At 64.9% G+C, this 18,566-nt stretch overlaps 1 protein-coding gene across 1 annotated transcript; it reads right to left on the reverse strand.

Moving 5' to 3' along the window:
• Positions 1-3,741: 3,741 nt before the first annotated feature.
• CLIC1 (chloride intracellular channel 1) lies at positions 3,742-18,197 on the reverse strand. Its single transcript, XM_050920579.1, has 6 exons — positions 17,944-18,197; positions 9,612-9,721; positions 8,518-8,643; positions 8,010-8,116; positions 6,655-6,836; positions 3,742-4,054 (listed from the first exon to the last, which is right to left on the reverse strand). The coding sequence occupies exons 1-6, from the start codon at positions 17,980-17,982 to the stop codon at positions 3,893-3,895; spliced, it is 726 nt and encodes a 241-aa protein (XP_050776536.1). The 5' UTR covers positions 17,983-18,197; the 3' UTR covers positions 3,742-3,892.
• Between the last annotated feature and the right edge of the window lie 369 nt (positions 18,198-18,566).

Below are 18,566 nucleotides of genomic sequence, written 5' to 3' on the forward strand. Positions count from 1 at the left end.
CATCTCTGGGCTCCGGGGGGACATCGCTGAATTGCTGAGGGCTTAGAGAAGGCGAGTCCAGGCCTCAGTGCGAGAGGCTCCAGGCGCGATTGATTTCATGCCATGCCGGGAAGGTGATGGGCTGGCGGGATCTGTGCTTTCAGGACCCACCTGAGAACGGGATCCTCGCTCCAGCAGCATCAGGGCGAACACCCCCTGTCATTAAATCGAGCTGGGGTGTCTCGTGGAGAGAACCCGGCAACAGACCAGGGCAGCCCTGGGCCCCACGTTAGCCAGGAGGCCGGACGACAGCAGCGTCATCGGCCTTTCATTCGGCCTTCTCCAGCCCGCTGCCCCGCCTAGGGCTGGCAATCGAAATACAGCATTAATTGGAGGGCGCTGGGCTCTCATTAGCAGCATGACAGCGGGGAAGGGTGCGATCGGGTGCCCCTGCCCCACCCTGGGGCTCGGACCCGAAGGCATTCGGAGCTGGGAGGGATGAGGAGGTGGCCAGACACCGGACGCACAGAGCCATGAACGCAGCCCTGGGCTCGGCCTTGCTGGGCGGGTTGTTCGCTTGGCCAGCCAGTGAGTGGGAAGCACAGCCGGGGCCTGGGATCGACTCCGGGCGATGGGGGATCAGAGATGGTGTGAGCGGGTCAGGTCTCAGCTCCAGGCATCTCAGGAAAACTCAGCAGGGGGCTGCAGGTTGGGAGTAAGGGGCACCGGCAGGGCTGGGGGGGGGCAGGGCTGGGCTAGCAGGGGCTGTGGATTGGGAGTGAGGGGCACTGGTAGAGCTGGGGGAGGACAGGGCTGGGCTAGAAGGGGCTGTGGATCAGGAGTGAGGGGCAGCAGCAGAGCTGGGGGGGGCAGGAGGCTGCAGGTTGGGAGTGAGGGGCACCAGCAGAGCTGAGGGAGGACAGGGCTGGGCTAGAAGGGGCTGTGGATCAGGAGTGAGGGGCAGCAGCAGAGCTGGGGGGGGCAGGGGGCTGCAGGTTGGGAGTGAGGGGCACCCCCCAGTCTCATTGATAGTTTCTTTAGTCACGTGCCTCGGGGCCGCTCCCTTTCACGTGGGTTGTGCTGCCCCCTGGTGGCCGCTCTGGCCAATTGCAGCCACTCCACATGGACCAGACGCCTGGGTCCCTGTCCCCTGCCCGGACGCCTGGGTTCACTAACCCTCTACCCTACCCTCTAGGGGACGGCTTGCGCTGCTACACCTGCCTGTTCCCCACCATCGCGCCCCTGGACTGCCTGAAGTTGGTCACCCCCTGCGCCTCGCTGCAGCGCTGCCTCACCTCCATCGCCGTGGGCCGCCGAGGTCAGTCCAGCCGGCCAAGCACTGGCCCCATTGGGCGGGGGGACTCAGCAGTGCCTGCGGAACTCCCTGCTGCTGGATTTCAGCAGCACAGCAGGGAGCCAGGCCCCGGGGGCTGAGCCGGGGTTACTGGGACTGGATGATGGTGGGAGCGGTGGGATCCCCGGCTGCAGGGGCTGGGAAGTGGCAGGGGGGCTGCCCTCAGTCTCCATCTCACTCCCTCCCTCCCCTGCCCCCCAGGTGCCCTGGAGCTGGTCAACTATGAGAAGAGCTGTGGGGAGGCCAAGCTCTGTGGGGTTTGGGGGATGCGCTGGCTGCTGGGGGCCAATTTCACCTACTCCACGGCCTGCTGCTCCAGCAACCTCTGCAACGGAGGTGCCCGCCCGGCCTGGGGGGCACTGGGGATCATCCTGCCCCCCGCCCTGCTGCTCTGAGACCCCCCCACTGCCTGGGGCCTCAGCCCCTGAACCCAGCTGTCAGAGCCCCCCACCCTGCCCTGGGACCTCCCATCCTCCAGCAGCTTTGAGACCTTCTCTCCACGTCCCGCCCTCCTCCCCCCCACCATCCCAGCTCCTTCTCAGCCCCACCACTGAGGCTCTGCCCCACTCCAAAACCCATTGAGAGCCTCCTCTCAACCCACCCCACAGCACCTAGGACCCCTCCTCTTCCCCCTCGAAAGCCCCAACATGCCCCCTCCAAGACTGACTCCTCCCTCTGAAGATCTGTGCCCTCCCCCCCTCGAACTGTGCTTGGGAAATAAAGAGTTAAAAGCCGCCCCCTGGGGGGTGACTGATTGGAGGAAAGGGGGCGGGGTGAAACTGGGGGAGGGGTTACAGAGTATTGGAGTTGGTGGGGGAAGTGGGATGAAGTTGGTGGTGGTTTCAAGGCCCCACCGGTGGCTCTGCCCCACCTCCTAGTGCTAGCCAGGTGGGGCGTCGAAGTGTCCGGCTACCTCTAGCCATCTGACCACTGCCAACCAATCAGAAGTTCTGAACCCTCCCGCTCCCAAATACTACCCCCCCCCAACCGCTCCAAGCTTCCTACCCCCAGCACCAGTCCTGGTCTCTCCCCACCACGCAGGCGCTGGGAGGGAAGCAGGGCCCCTAGGGGTGAGCGCCCCACGCTGCCATCCCGGACACCTGGGTCCCATTCTCAGTCTCCAGCTCCCTAGGGGTGAGCGCCCCACGCTGCCGTCCCGGACGCCTGGGTCCCATTCTCAGTCTCCAGCTCCCTAGGGGTGAGCGCCCCACGCTGCCGTCCCGGACACCTGGGTCCCATTCTCTGTGTCCAGCTCCCTAGGGGTGAGCGCCCCACGCTGCCGTCCCGGACGCCTGGGTCCCATTCTCTGTGTCCAGCTCCCTAGGGGTGAGTGCCCCACGCTGCCGTCCCGGACGCCTGGGTCCCATTCTCTGTGTCCAGCTCCCTAGGGGTGAGCGCCCCACGCTGCCGTCCCGGACACCTGGGTCCCATTCTCGGTCTCCAGCTCCTTAGGAGTGAGCGCCCCACGCTGCCGTCCCGGACGCCTGGGTCCCATTCTCTGTGTCCAGCTCCCTAGGGGTGAGCACCCCACGCTGCCGTCCCGGATGCCTGGGTCCCATTCTCAGTCTCCAGCTCCCTAGGGGTGAGCGCCCCACGCTGCCGTCCCGGACGCCTGGGTCCCATTCTCGGTCTCCAGCTCCCTAGGGGTGAGCGCCCCGCGCTGCCGTCCCGGACGCCTGGGTCCCATTCTCGGTCCCCAGCTCCCTAGGGGTGAGCGCCCCGCGCTGCTGTCCCGGACGCCTGGGTCCCATTCTCGGTCTCCAGCTCCCTAGGGGTGAGCGTCCCCACGCTGCCGTCCCGGACGCCTGGGTCCCATTCTCGGTCTCCAGCTCCCTAGGGGTGAGCGCCCCACACTGCCATCCCGGACGCCTGGGTCCCATTCTCGGTCCCCAGCTCCCTAGGGGTGAGCGCCCCGCGCTGCCGTCCCGGACGCCTGGGTCCCATTCTCGGTCTCCAGCTCCCTAGGGGTGAGCGTCCCCACGCTGCCGTCCCGGACGCCTGGGTCCCATTCTCGGTCTCCAGCTCCCTAGGGGTGAGCGCCCCACACTGCCATCCCGGACGCCTGGGTCCCATTCTCGGTCCCCAGCTCCCTAGGGGTGAGCGTCCCACGCTGCCGTCCCGGACGCCTGGGTCCCATTCTCGGTCTCCAGCTCCCTAGGGGTGAGCGCCCCACGCTGCCGTCCCAGACACCTGGGTCCCATTCTCGGTCTCCAGCTCCCTAGGGGTGAGCGCCCCACGCTGCCGTCCCGGACGCCTGGGTCCCATTATTGGTCTTGCGCTGCCATCTCAGACACCTGAGTCCTATTCTCCATCCCCCTCTCCAGCCCCCTAGGGATGATAGCCCCTTGCTGCCATCCCGGACACCTGGGTCCCCTCCCCTCCCCCCGACTCTCATGACTTCAACGAGGGGAGTTTTAAAGGTTTATTTAACAGGTTTAACATTTCAGCGCGAATCCCCTGCCCCCCTCTGGGCCAAGTACAGACCCCTCGAAATCAGCCCCCCCCTCCTCCGGGCTCTGCAGCCCCCATGCTGGGGTGAGGCCCCCCCGGCCCCCCGGGCTATTTCAGGGCCTTGGCCACCGTCTCATAGGCCAGTTCGATCTCCTCGGCATCGGGGCAGGTGCTGGCGAACTCCTCGCGGGCGTAGGCGTTTCGCAGGTACCGGTGGATCCCCTCCAGCGCCTCTGGGATGGTGAATCCCCGATACTTCTTACACACCACCTGGGGGGTGGGGGAATGGGGGTCAGGCCAGGCCAGGCCAGGCCAGGCCAGGGCCCACGTAGCGCTGGGGATTGACGGAGCCACGGCCTGACCCACGGCCCTACAACTCCACAGCCTGACCCACGGCCCTATAGCTAAACCCACAGCCTGACCCACGGCCCCACAGCTAGATCCACGTCCCCACCCATGGCCCAACCCACGACCCTATAGCTGGATCCATGGCCCCACACACAGCCTGACCCATGGCCTGACCCACAGAACTATAGATAAACCACAGTCCTGCACCTAGATCCTGTAGCTAAACCCACAGCCGGCCCCACAGATACAGAGGTTAGTAAAAGATCGAGAAAGCACCAAGCCAGACCCACCCGTCCCGCGCTCACCGGCTGCTCCCAGATTCTCAGCCGGGAGCCGGAGCCCCCGAGAGCGACAGAGCCAGGGAGAGAGTGAAACGCTGTCCCGGGCACGACGCGGAGCCTGAAAAACAGCCCCAGAGACAGCCCGGCTGCAGGATCCCGAGCTACCGAGCATGGCCCTGGGGCCAGAGGAGAGCGCCCCCTGCTGCCCCCGCCCCGCAGCACAGCGCCCCCCGCCATACAGCACAGCGCCCCCTGCTGCCCCCGCCCCGCAGCACAGCGCCCCTCGCCCTACAGCACAGCGCCCCCTGCTGCCCCCCACCCTGCAGTGCTGCAACCCCTGCTGCCTCCTGCCCCACAGCACAGCACCCCCTGCTGCCCCCCCAGCCCGCAGTGCCGCACCCCCTACTGCCACACGGGGCCCAGTCCTGCTTGCCTGCGCACAGCGCCCCCTGCTGCCCCCGCCCCGCAGCACAGCGCCCCCCGCCCTACAGCACAGCGCCCCCCGCCTCCCCCGCCCCGCAGCACAGCGCCCCCCGCCCTACAGCACAGCGCCCCCTGCTGCCCCCGCCCCGCAGCACAGCGCCCCCCGCCCTACAGCACAGCGCCCCCTGCTGCCCCCGCCCCGCAGCACAGCGCCCCCCGCCCTACAGCACAGCGCCCCCTGCTGCCCCCGCCCCGCAGCACAGCGCCCCCTGCTGCCCCCTCCCCACAGTGCTGCAACCCCTGCTGCCCCCTGCCCCACAGCACAGCACCTCCTGCTGCCCCCCCAGGCCGCAGTGCCGCACCCCCTAGTGCCACACGGGGCCCAGTCCTGCTTGCCTACGCACAGCGCCCCCTGCTGCCCCCGCCCCACAGCACAGCGCCCCCTGCTGCCCCCTCCCCACAGTGCTGCAACCCCTGCTGCCCCCTACCCCGCAGTGCTGCACCCCCTAGTGCCACACGGGGCCCAGTCCTGCCTGCCTATGCACAGCACCCCCTGCTGCCCCCACCCTGCTCAGCGCCCCCTTCTGCCCTCCACTCTGCAGCACCGCACCCCCTTCTGCCCCCCACCCCGCAGTGCTGTGCCCCCTTCTCCCCTCCACCCTGCAGCGCCGCGCCCCCTGGTGCCCCTGCCCCGCAGCAGTGCCCGCCACCCTGCATCGCTGCACCCCCTGCTGCCCCCTACCCCGCAGAGCCGCGCCCCTATCCCACAGCACAGCACCCCCTACTGCCCCCCACCCCGCAGCACTGCGCCCCCTGCTGCCCACACCCCGCAGCGCCGCACCCCCATCCCACAGGACAGCGCCCCCTACTGCCCCCCACCCGGCAGCACCGCGCCCCCTGCTGCCCACACCCCGCAGCGCCGTGCCCCCTGCTGCCCCCCGCCAGCCGTGGCTGGAAGCAGCGTCCCCTGGTGGCTGGCCCCGTGCCCCCTGTTGGCCGTGGCTGGGAGCGGCGCCCCCTGCTGGCTGGCCCCAGCCCCACGCCCCCTGCTGCCCCCCTCTGGCCGTGGCTGGGAGCGGCGCCGCCTGCTGGCCGACCCCGGCCCCGCGCCCCCTGCTGCCCCCCACTGGCCATGGTTGGGAGCGGCGACCCCTGCTGGCCGTGGCTGGGAGAGGCGCCCCCTGGTGGCTGGCCCCGGCCCCGCGCCCCCTGCTGCCCCCTGCTGGCCGTGGCTGGGAGCGGCGCCCCCTGGTGGCCGGCCCCAGCCCCGCACCCCGTGCTGCCCCCTGCTGGCCGTGGCTGGGAGCGGCGCCCCCTGCTGGCCCCTGCTGGCCGTGGCTGGGAGCGGCGCCCCCTGGTGGCCGGCCCCAGCCCCGCGCCCCCTGCTGCCCCCTGCTGGCCGTGGCTGGGAGCGGCGCCCCCTGCTGGCTGACCCCGCGCCCCCTGCCGGCCGTGGCTGGGAGCGGCGCCCCCTGCTGGCCGTGGCTGGGAGCGGCGCCCCCTGCTGGCCGTGGCTGGGAGCGGCGCCCCCTGGTGGCCCCGGCTGGCCGTGGCTGGGAGCGGCGCCCCCTGGTGGCTGACCCCACGCCCCCTGCTGCCCCCTGCCGGCCGTGGCTGGGAGCGGCGCCCCCTGCTGCCCCCTGCTGGCCGTGGCTGGGAGCGGCGCCCCCTGCTGCCCCCTGCTGGCCGTGGCTGGGAGCGGCGCCCCCTGCCGGCCGTGGCTGGCCATGGCTGGGAGCGGCGCCCCCTGCTGCCCCCTGCTGGCCGTGGCTGGGAGCGGCGCCCCCTGCTGGCCGTGGCTGGGAGCGGCGCCCCCACCTGGACGATGTGCAGCTTGGGCAGCAGGTTGCAGTCGGCCAGCGTCAGCTCGTCCCCGTCCAGGAACTTGCGGCTCGAGCGGCTCTCGTCCTCGGCGCTCGTCTCGTCCAGCTCGTCCGGCAGCGGCGCCATCAGGTAACTGTTCAGCACCGTCAGCGCCTTCAGCAGCCCCTTCTCCAGCACTGGGGGCGGGGGGACAGGCAGCCAATGAGACGCACAAGCAGATGGAGGGCAGCCAATCAGAAGGGAACGTTATCGGAATGGGGCAGACAGAAAGGCCGCCAATGGGAATCCGGGGGAGATGGAGGGCAGCCAATCAGAAGAGAGGATGAAGGAAGCGGGATAGAAAAAGAGAGGTGGCCAATTAAAACAGAGCAGAGATGGAGGACAGCCAATCAGAAGAGGCGGTCATGAGAGGGGGCAGTCAGAAGGGCAGCCAATGGGAATCCAGGGTGTGACATCCAGCCAGTCACAAGAGGGTAAAGGGGGGGAAGCCAATGAGAATCAATAAGGAGATATGTGGCAGCCAATCAAAAAGGGGAGAAGCTCACAGGAGCAGAGAGGCAACCAATCAAAATCCAGGGAAGCTGGGAGCCAGCCAATGAGCGTCAAGGCGAGGTCAAAGGCAGCCAGTCAGAGGAAAAGGTAACCCAGGAAGGCCAAGGATGTAGCCAATGAGAATCTAGTGCAGATGAGGGGGAACCAATCAGAAGAGAGGGTAATGGAGGCAGCCAATGAAAATCAAAGCAAGATCAGGGCGATCCAATGGCAGACAGCGGTAGCCAATGAGACCCAAGGGAAGACCAAGGAGCGATCCAATGACAGGCGACAGAGGGATTGTACTAACAGAGAGAAGGAGCCAATTAGAATGAGGAAGGAACACAGGGGCAGCCAATGAGAGGACAGAGCTGGAACCAACCAGAACCAAGGAGAGAGGAGCGGGCAAGGGGACATGTCCAATCAGAACTGAGAGGAGACAGATGCCGCCAAGAGAGGGAGCCAATGAGAAGCAGGGGGTGATGTGGGGTGGCCAATGAGACTGAGGGGAACAGACACAGAGGGGCCAACCAATGACAAGAGGCAGCCAAGACAAAGAGCCAATGAGAACAAGAGACAGATAAGTAGTGGCAGAGAGCCAGCCAATGGCAATGGGGGGGAGGCGGCCAATGGGAACAAAGTGGAATCAGACAGGCAACCAAGGAGAACAAGCAGGAGATGGGGGAGGGTGAAGGTTTGCCCAGGAAGCAGCCAATGGCAAGACAGAGAGCGACCTGGGGCAGCCAATGAGAAGTGAGGGGTTTCCCCTCCCCCTCCCCGAGGGGGTTTCCCCTTCACCCCTCCCCCGCCCCACTCACCGAGGTCCTGCGCCGGGTTCGAGTTCTTGATGTAGGCGGAGAACTTGGCGAAGATGTCGAGCCCGGCGGTGTTGGACTCGGGGTTACGGGCGGCCAACCTGGGGTACCTGGGGGGGGCAATGAGAGACGCAGGCATGTGGGATCCCCCCTCCTTTGTCATCCACCCCCCAGACACCCCCTCCTCACACACTCCAGTCCCCTCACACCTCCCCTCCAGCCTCCAAAACCTGCCCCGATACCCCTCCCTAGTGACCTCCACACTCAGAAGATCCAGCTCCCCCACCCTCCAAAAAACAGGAAACACACCCCTCCCCCACCCCGGAAAGCCCCTCTCCGAAGTTCTCAGATCCCCCATTTCAGCGACGCGGTGGGCGGAGCAACCCACCAGGCACGGGGATCGTTCCTTCCCCAGTGGCCAGCGGAACACCCTGCCACATGACAGGAGTCCCGTCCGGCCCTTCCCCCGCACACGCTCCCTGCCACCCCGGCCCAGCTCCTTGGCACGTACTTGGGGGGACACAGCACCTCCTCCAAGAACTCCTCGATCTTGTTAGTGTCGGTCCGGACCTCGGTCCCGTACATCAGGAAGGGGAGCTGCCCGCCCGGGCAAAGCTTCTGAACCGTCTCAGTCCTCCTGCAATGAGAGGCGGGGGCTGCAGGTGGGGAGTGAGGGGCACCGGCTGGGTGGCCAGGGGGCTGTGGGTCAGGAGTGAGGGGCACCGGCAGAGCTGGGAGGGCAGGGGCTGTGGGTCAGGAGTGAGGGGCACCGGCAGGGTGGGCGGGGCAGGGGGCTGTGGGTCGAGAGTGAGGGGCACCGACAGAGCTTGGGGAGACTCAGCTAGCAGGGGCTGCGGGTCGGGAGTGAGGGGCAGCGGCGGAGCTGGGGGAGCTGGGCTGGCAGGGGCTGCGGGTTGGGAGTGAGGGGCAGCGGCAGAGCTGGGGGAGCTGGGCTGGCAGGGGCTGCGGGTCGGGAGTGAGGGGCAGCGGCAGAGCTGGGGGAGCTGGGCTGGCAGGGGCTGCGGGTTGGGAGTGAGGGGCAGCGGCAGAGCTGGGGGAGCTGGGCTGGCAGGGGCTGCGGGTCGGGAGTGAGGGGAACTGGCAGGGTGGGCAGGGCAGGGGGCTGTGGGTCAGGAGTGAGGGGCACCGACAGAGCTCGGGGGGACTCAGCTAGCAGGGTCTGTGGGTTGAGAGTGAGGGGCAGCGGCAGAGCTGGGGGAGCTGGGCTGGCAGGGTCTGCGGGTCAGGAGTGAGGGGCAGCGGCAGAGCTGGGGGAGCTGGGCTGGCAGGGGCTGCGGGTCGGGAGTGAGGGGCAGCGGCAGAGCTGGGGGAGCTGGGCTGGCAGGGGCTGCGGGTCGGGAGTGAGGGGCAGCGGCAGAGCTGGGGGAGCTGGGCTGGCAGGGGCTGCGGGTTGGGAGTGAGGGGCAGCGGCAGAGCTGGGGGAGCTGGGCTGGCAGGGGCTGCGGGTCGGGAGTGAGGGGAACTGGCAGGGTAGGCAGGGCAGGGGGCTGTGGGTCAGGAGTGAGGGGCACCGACAGAGCTGGGGGAGCTCGGCTGGCAGGGGCTGCAGGTCGGAAGTGAGGGCACCGGCCACGTCTCACTCACCGTTTCGTGTCCACCGTGGTGACATTGAAGGTGACGCCTTTGAGCCACAGAACCATGAACAGCCGCTGGGAGAAGGGGCAGTTCCCGATCTTGGCCCCATCGCTGCCGGCCTGGCACAGAGCAGAGGGGTCTCAGCATCAACCCAGTGCCCGGCCCCACCTCCCCCGGGCCCGGAGAGGAGCAGGATCATCCCCAGAGCTTCCACTTGCCCACCCCTGTCCTGCCCTGGAGCTGCCACCCCACAATGGGGCGGGGCTGCCCCGCCCACCTCGTGTTATCTAGGCTGCAATACCGGCAGCCACCACCAGGGGGCGGCACCAGCTATAACGCCTGATAGATGTCCTGCTGCCATACCCGCCTTGGCCACCAGGTGGCGCCCCCTTGCTAGACAGACCCATGGGGGTGTGGCTGCCATACCAGCCTTGGCCACCAGGTGGCGCCCCCTTGCTAGACAGACTCTATTGGGAGGTGTGGCTGCCATACCCGCCTTGGCCACCAGGTGGCGATCTAAACCTGCCCCATAGGGACCCTGCAGCGGGTTCCCCTTTTCAAGTCCCCATAGCCCCCTCAGCTCCCCCAGGGGCTGTGCTCCTCCGCTCACCCCCTCCTGCTCGGTGCCATGGGGGCGGGGCAGGGACTGGATCTCCAGGGATATGGGAGGAGGTGCACCCCATGGGGGGGAGGAGGCGCTGACTGACAGGTCCTCTCCTGACAGTGCCTTGGGGGCTGATGGGGGGGGGGGAGCTGGGGGCAGGGGTAGCAGCAGGAAAGGGAAGGACCTGTGGGGTGAGCTGGAGTCTGCAGCGGGGCAGGGAGGCAGCGATGTCTCAGGGTAGATGGGGATGGGGTGGGTGCAGAGAGGAGGTGGTGTCTATGGGGGGCAGGGGTGGGGGCAGGAAGGATTGTCTGGGGCACGAGGGGATGGGGTAGGGGCAAAGAGGAGGAGATGTCTATGGGGGACAGGAGGCAGGGGTCTCTGGGACAGGAGGGGGTGTTGGGGGCTGGTGGGGGTGTTGGGGGCTGGTAGGAGTGTGAGGTTCAGGGCAGGAGGAGGGGCACAGATCTCTGGCTGTTGGGGAGAGAGTTGGCTGGGGGTTTAACCCCTCCTGCCCCCTCCAGTTCAGGGGGTCACAGGACACCCTGCCCCCCCCAACGCAGGGGTCACAGGGCACGGCCCTGGAAACAGGATCCCGGCTCCTGAGCCAGATCCTGCTGCCTGTTGCCAACAGCCGCCAGGCCCCCAGTGAGTTGCCAGGGAGATGCCCGGCAACCAGCCCCCTCCGCCAGGTGACAGGCAGAGCCCATTGCTGGGCAGCTGCTTCACACCCGCTCTTTCTACCAGCACTCACAACCGGTGCCTTTGGAAACACAACCTGACACACACAACTACCCCTGCAAAGGGTGGCTACAGTGACACAAGGCCCCACCCCTCTCGACTGGGCCACACCCACAGCCGGTTGCTGTACAAACAGGTCACACCCACACACAAGGTGTCAGGCCTGCTGGGTTGCCATGGAGAACAATACACTCTGTCCAGTGATGGTTATTACAGAGACGCACCCGCCCCTCCCTGCTATAGCCGGCAAACCCGGACGCCTGGGTTCTCTCCCTGGCTCTGGTAGGGGAGTAGGGTCTGGTGGTCAGAGCAGAGGGGGCTGGGAGCCAGGACTCATTGGTTCTCTCCCTGGCTCTGGGAGGAGAATGGGGTCTAGTGGTTAGAGCAGGGGGGGCTGGGAGCCAGGACTCCTGGGTTCTATTTTTTGATTGACTACCTGTCTCTGGATGAGGGATGGGACATGGGGCCTTCCTCATCTTTGGGGCCTCCAGCTCTGACCCAGCCCCAGAGCAGGGGCCCAGCTGGCTGGGGGGGGGGGGGGGAGCAGCGGGGGATGGGATCCGACTCAGGCTGGGTTTATGGATTTACTTTGAGCCAGGGAGGGGGAGGCAGTCGGTGGCTTTGGGAAAAATGTTAATGCTGGGCAGGGAGTAGCACGGGGTGAGGAGTGAGGGGCACTGGCAGAGCTGGGGGGGCAGGCCTGGGATATCGGCGCAACGGCTCAGGAGTGAGGGGCGCTGGCAGCCCTGGAGTTGGGGAGAGACTAGGGCTGGGCTATCAGGGGCAGTGGGTTGGGAGTGAGGGGCACCAGTAGACCTGGGTGTGTATCATATGCCCTGTACCGTGAAGTGCTGCAGTGATTCCCCTTTGATTATCCCCTCCCTGCTCTCCCCTGTGGGTCCAAGCCCCCAGCATCCACCTTCACCCAGTCCTCAAACAACCAGATCCCTGAGATAACGCCCGGCACCCCCATTCCCACTTCCTATCTGTCCCCCCTCCTCCTGGGCCAGCGGGCCCCATCCCTGCCCGACACTGTCTGAGAAAAGGAAATGCAGGGCCTGTCCCTTTAAAACCAGCCCCCCTTTCCGTGTAACGCCACCCCCCACCCCCATCCTTACATCAGCCCTGGAGGGACATTCCAGCCCCAGGGACTCCAGGAGGGTTTTATAGGGAGACTCGCCCTTCTCAGGTACAATCTGGCCAGGCGGAGCTGGGAAACGTTGCGTCAACCCGAGGCAGGTTCTTTACTGCGCAGTGGTTGTGGCCCGCTCACCCCCTTCCCTGCAGTGATGTCACCCCAGCAGGTTATTTCAGTCACATTCCTCCACCCCCTTGGGTTAAATGGTTCCTTCCTCTAACTTCAGTCGTGTCCCCCCGCCCCCCGTCATGGATCTGCTGCGGGGGGTCAGCAGGGGGCACCGGGCTGCAGGGAGCGGGATCAGCAGGGGGCGCCGGGCTGCGGGGAGCAGGGTGGACGGTCAGCAGGGGGCGCCGGGCTGCAGGGAGCAGGGAGGGGGATCAGCAGGGGATGCCGGGCTGCGGGGAGCACGGTGGGCGGTCAGCAGGGGGCACCGGGCTGCAGGGAGCAGGGCGGGGGGTCAGCAGGGGGCACCGGGCTGCGGGGAGCAGGGCGGGGGGTCAGCAGGGGGCACCGGGCTGCGGGGAGCAGGGCGGGGGGTCAGCAGGGGGCACCGGGCTGCGGGGAGCAGGGCGGGGGGTCAGCAGGGGGCACCGGGCTGCGGGGAGCAGGGCGGGGGGTCAGCAGGGGGCGCCGGGCTGCGGGGAGCCGGGCGGGGGGTCAGCAGGGGGCGCCGGGCTGCGGGGAGCCGGGCGGAGGGGGGAGTTGGCAGAGGGTGCTGGGCTGCGGGGAGCAGGGAGGAGGGTCAGCAGGGGGCACCGGGCTGCAGGGAACAGGGCAGGGATCAGCAGGGGGTGCTAGGCTGCGGGGAGCAGGGAGGGGCGTCAGCAGGGGGTGCCGGGCTGCGGGGAGCCGGGTGGGGGTCAGCAGAGGGCGCCGGGCTGCGGGGAGCAGGGAGGGGGGTCAGCCGGGGGCGCCGGGCTGCGGGGAGCAGGGCGGGGGGTCAGCCGGGGGCGCCGGGCTGCGGGGAGCAGGGCGGGGGGTCAGCCGGGGGCGCCGGGCTGCGGGGAGCAGGGCGGGGGGTCAGCAGGGGGTTCCGGGCTGCGGGGAGCCGGGTGGGGGTCAGCAGAGGGTGCCGGGCTGCGGGGAGCCGGGTGGGCGTCAGCAGAGGGTGCCGGGCTGCGGGGAGCAGGGGGGGGGTCAGCAGGGGGCGCCGGGCTACAGGGCGGGGGCTGAGCAGGGGGCGCCAGGCTGCGGGGAGCAGGGAGGGGCGTCAGCAGGGGGTGCCGGGCTGCGGGGAGCCGGGTGGGGGTCAGCAGAGGGCGCCGGGCTGCGGGGAGCAGGGAGGGGGGTCTGGCAGGGGGCGCCGGGCTGTGGGGAGCCGGGTGGGGGGGAGGTTGGCAGAGGGTGCTGGGCTGCGGGGAGCCGGGTGGGGGGTTAGCAGGGGGCAGGGCAGAGGGCTCCTCCGGGGCCTTTCTAGAATCAGGGACCCGCACCAGGTGCTGCACAGACACGTAAGGAGAGAGGCAGGCCCTGTCCTGACGAATTTACTCTCTACCTAGAGAAACCAGAGAGAAATCAGGATCCCCATTCAACAGATGGAGAAACTGAGGCACAAGAGATCGCGTGACTTTCCCAGGGTCCTCCCTCCTAGGACTGGTGAGAAAACCCAGGAGTCCTGGCTCCCCACCCTGCTGATCTAACCCACCAGCCCCCACGCCCCTCCCAGTGCCAGGGACAGAACCCAGGAGTCCTGGCTCTCCCAGTCCCCCCTCTAACCCAGCTGACCTCACTCCCCTCCCACACCGGAGTCCTGTTCTGCTGTAACTAAAGTTACACTAATTTGCAGCCACTCTGAAGTTCCAGGCGCCGCACCCCAGGGAGTGGGTGAGCCCAGCCCACGGAAACCAGCCCTCAGCCCTGTTTGGATTTTAAACAGACAAAGAAAATCTGGTCCAGGAACCTGCTCCAGGGGAAAACAACAGGAGACAAGCGGGGGTAGCTAGGAAGGAAAACCAGACACAGGAGGGACCATGCACAGCTGAGGATAGAACCCAGGAGTCCGGGCTCTGAGCACCTCCTTCTCTAACCACTAGCCCTCACTCCCCTCCCAGAGCCAGGGAGAGAACCCAGGAGTCCTGGCTCCCAGCCCCCCTGCTCTAACCACCAGCCCCCACTCCCCTCCCAGAGCAAGGGAGTGAACCCAGGAGTCCTGGCTCGCAGCCCCCCTGCTCTAATCACTAGCTCCTCCCTTCCTCTCCCCTGGGAGAGAACCCAAGAGTCCTGTTTTGTATCCCTGCCCCACCCTGATCCAGACATACACACAGGAAAGAGGAAGAAAAAGATAGAAAGAGGGGAACAGAGTAGACACCGCAAGAAAGACAGTCAAAGGAGGAGACGGAGCAGAAGGAAAGGCCGTGGCTGCGTTACTCAGCTGCTGGGGCGTACAAAGCTCGTATAAAGTTTGGATTAAGATCTCCCGGGGGTGAGATTTAAGGGGCGGGGGCCTCCTACTAGGGAGGGAGAGAAAGGAGGAGTGGGACAGAGCCGTGAGAGAGGCAGACAGTTTAACCAAGCCCATCCCCAAGCACAGCCCAGTTAAACCAGCCAGCGAGCGAGAGAACGAAAGGCAGGCAGAGAAGGAGGGAAGGAGAGCAAAACAGAAGAGGAACTGGACAGACCCCCCCGGCTGTGTAAACAGAAGCAGCCCCAGTTCGATTGTCCAAGGGGGATCTTCAGACCAGTTGATAAGTTTTCCTGCAATGAACTTTTCCCCAGATCAAATGTTTCAAACTGCTGGCAAAAAAAAATGGTTCCTGCCGAATCACTGGTTTTTCCCCATCTCGGTTCAAACATTGGCCCAGTTTCGGGTGTTGCAAACCCCACTCCAGGCACACTGGCTTCCGAGCGGCTTTATTTCGGTTTAGCTCAGGCCACTTTCTCACCACCGGCCTTGTTTACATGGGAAACTCGCTTCAGTGTTTGAACAGATGCAGGTGCTCCGGGGATGTGTTGGGCGGCCTGGTGGTGGTTTCATGTCACCTTACGTGACAGAGTTGAGTCTTTCGGCCACATGGCCAATTAATTCGAGTTGGCTGCATTCGAGGTAGCATAGTCGAGCTGCAGTGAGACTGCCCACAGGACAAATTAACTCCCAAGAACCCCAGAGCGGGCGGATTAGCCGCTGATCAGTTGCGCCGTTTCAACCTGAAGCCTCAGACTAAACCCGAAACAGCTTTCAAATCATGCGCGAATTTGAGAGTTTGAACATTTTTCATTCCCGAATTGGCACGAAAAGCCAAAATCTCAACATTTTACGCCACCCGGAAATCTGACCAAAAAACTCGCTTCTGGTGAATCAAAACATTTGGTTCATTTCAAAGTGTTTCTTTTCGGTCTGGATCTTTTTAAAACTCAACCTTCCAACCCAAAAGTCCTTTCCAAGCGAAAGCCGAAGATTTTCATTCCAAGAATGGCAAAAAACAGGATGAGTCAACGTTCGCCAAACTTTTCCCTCCTGATTTTTTCACCCCGGAACAGAAACGTTCATTGAAATTGACACTTTCACAAAGGAATTTTGGTGCTGGGAAACTGGGTGTTCCCCCCACAGTGAAAAATGTTTCATGGAGAAAATTCTCCCGCACCCCATACAGTCGTTGGGCCAAGCCAGGCACGAGTAACGCTGCACTCAGGGGAAGATTAATCCAGGACTTAAGTGCTTTCATTAACCCTACAGCTCGTCGTGATTTTTCAACAGCTCTTTTTGCATTAAAAAGTGTCACTTTGTTGAAAACGTCGGCAAAACAGGATTGGTTTTGACAAATCGCAGACTCAAAAAAAACCCACAGACAAAAGTTGTGGCTACATTTTCGAAACAAAACCAAACAACTCCGGTTTTACGATTCAAACCAGCTTTTTATTGGGACACTTAAACTAATCAGACCGAAACAGTTTTTTTAAAAGTTTGAAAACAGGAATTCAACATTTTGATTGACCCAAACCGACCAAACGTTTGGGGGTTTTCAGTCACGTCTGGTGGAAATGGCCACTTTTCTCTCTCCATGCAAAGCTCTAAGATATTTGTGGGCTGGGGAAGCCAGCACCAACCCGGCTCGGCTGGGCGTGGGCGATTTCAAATCAGGTTAAAAGCGTCTCAAAGCAGTTTGTATCTGAGGGAGGCGAAACCGCTGTAAAACCAGGGATCACGTGCTGTGCCGTGGGAATTCAGATCTAGCAAGGGCGAACGACTGGAAGTTGAAACTGGACAAAGTCAGAGGGGGAAGAAGGTGTAAATTTTTTTAACTGGGAGAGGAATTAACCACTCGGACAACTTGCTAAAGGATGTGGTAGAGTCTCTGGTTTTAATTCAAGATGCAAAGATCTGCCCAGGCTGGGCCAGCAGTCAACGCAAGAAAGTGCCAGGTCTGCTTCAAACAGATGCTGGATCACAACGGAGCCTCAAATCTAGGAATTTTGCAGCCCTTCCGGGGGCTGAATATTAAAGCGCAGGAGTCCAGGTGCTGAATAAACGGTGGACGTCAACGGAGAGCAGCGAGCTCAGGGCTCCTGACCCTCGGTGGTTTTCGATTTGGGCGTAGGCCAGGCCGGAGAGAAACAAAACACACCCGCCGCCGAGCGAATGAAAGCCATGCAAAGAGGCCGTGTGTATTTGCATCCGGTGCTAACTTTAGCCTCTATCAGTCTGACTTTCCCACCTGGGCCGCTCCTGCACGAGTGTCTTCTGCCGAGCCCGTGACATCCCAGCCACGCTTGGAAACGTCTTACACGCAGATCTCAGAGCGGGATCAGGCCAGAGCTGGGGCGGCCGCGACAGATTGCTCAGTTCCTTGGTCATTTTGAAAAGGTGGTTTGGGGGGGGATTAATTGGGGCTGGGGTCAGACAAAGCTTCTTTCTGGTCCAACGCCCGGCTGACAAAGCAGTTTCATTTTCAACCCTTTCAGCGTCGGAGGAGAGGAAGGATGCAGGCCGCAAAGTTAATTTCTCCCCACCAAAAAACTAAATGAATCGAAAAGCTTCAAATTTTTCTAAGCCACAAAGCTCGTCTGAGCAGCCCCGAATTCGGGGGACACGTCGGGGTCCCCCAAGCTGCAGTTTTCGCACACACGCACCCCAAAAAGAGTTCCGCCCCCAAGAAGTGCACCTAGTGATCTATAGGGTACGGGTCAGACCCCGTGTGTGGTTGTGGGGTCCCGGGGTCCCGGCCCAACACACCTTGTCCCATGGCCCACCCGGGCGTGGCCGGCTGGGGCTGTGGCATTTCGGAGCCAGAATCCGTTGAAGACACTTCCCCAAATGGGGCCGACGTGAGTCTCCGAGTGACCCCGAGAAAGAGCCGGGGGAGGGGGCGCAGGAAGGCGGGACCCACCCAGAGGCCGGGGAGGGAAAAGGGGAGCGAGGCAGAGCTGGAGGAGGAAGGCAGAAAAGGGAAGGAGGCAGAGGAAGGGAGGAAGTGGGGGCGGGAAGTGAACCGGAGCCAGGCAAGGGGCGGGAAAGGGGGTGTGAAAAAGACAGAAGGGGGCAAAGGGGTGTGAAAAGGAGGGGAGGGGTGTGAAGAGGGAAGCACCCTGGAGCGAGGGAGACAGGAGGGGTGAAAGGAGGGGGGGAGTGAAAAGGGGGGCGGGAAGGGTGTGCAAGAGGAAGAAGAAAGGAAGGGGGCAGTGGGGGCAGGAAGGAGTCAGAGCCCCCCCCCCACTTCAGGGGGAAGGAGGAGGGAAGTTGGCCACCCTCCCCCCCAGATAACCAGCTCCTGGGGAGGGATTCAGAGGGCGGGGAGTGAAGTGGGATTGGGGGGGTCTCTCTCCTCCTTCCTGGGCACTCACTCTCTGGCCCCCCGGGAAGGGGGAAGGGGGATCACTGCGGAGCGGCTCCGGAGTTTGGGGCGTCCCCCCCCCCTTACCTTCACAAACAGCTCCACCTGCGTCTGCTCCTCGGCCATGGCCCGGGGCTGGCTCCGGGGCGGGGGGTTAGAAACGGACAAATCCCCCCGGCTCCGCGGCTCGGGCGCGTTTCAAGGCTCCCCCACGGGGCGGGAAAAGCCGGGGCCGGGTCGTGGGGCGCGAATCGCCCCACTTCGGAGTCCTGCGAGCAACTCTCGGCGCAACACGGAGCCGATCCGGAGTGGCGGGTCCGCCCTGCCAGCCCCACCCAGGAAGAGAGTGAGTCACCGGGAGGGGAGGGGAGGGGAGGGGAGGGGGCAGGCTGGGGGGGGCTACCTCTCTCTCCTGCCAGCCCCGCCCCCTCCCTCCCTCTGCCCCCTGGCCCCCTCCTTCCCCGGCGCCCTCTGCTCCTCACTTTCCCCCACCTCCCGCCCTCTCCCCCTGTCCGGGACAGACAGATGGTACCAGTGAAAGACTCGAGTCCTTTGGGGGCAGCGGCAGACAGACAGAGCGGCCCCCACGGCTCAGGACTCCTGGGTTCTCTCCCAGCTTTGGGAGGGGAGTGGGGTCTAGTGGTTAGTGTGTGGGGGGGGGGCTGGGAGCCCGGACTCCTGGGTTCTCCTCGGCTCTGGGAGGGGAGTGG

This window comes from Gopherus flavomarginatus, chromosome 12 (assembly GCF_025201925.1).
Source record: "Gopherus flavomarginatus isolate rGopFla2 chromosome 12, rGopFla2.mat.asm, whole genome shotgun sequence".
NCBI lineage: Eukaryota > Metazoa > Chordata > Testudines > Testudinidae > Gopherus > Gopherus flavomarginatus.

Excerpts from the sequence above, each read along its gene's own strand:
- CLIC1 (XM_050920579.1), bottom strand. The coding sequence starts at position 17,982 with ATGGCCGAGGAGCAGACGCAGGTGGAGCTGTTTGTGAAG. Across the intron at positions 8,644-9,611 it reads ACCACGGTGGACACGAAACG|GAGGACTGAGACGGTTCAGA; the intron begins GTGAGTGAGACG and ends CTCTCATTGCAG. Across the intron at positions 8,117-8,517 it reads GAGGTGCTGTGTCCCCCCAA|GTACCCCAGGTTGGCCGCCC; the intron begins GTACGTGCCAAG and ends TGCCCCCCCCAG.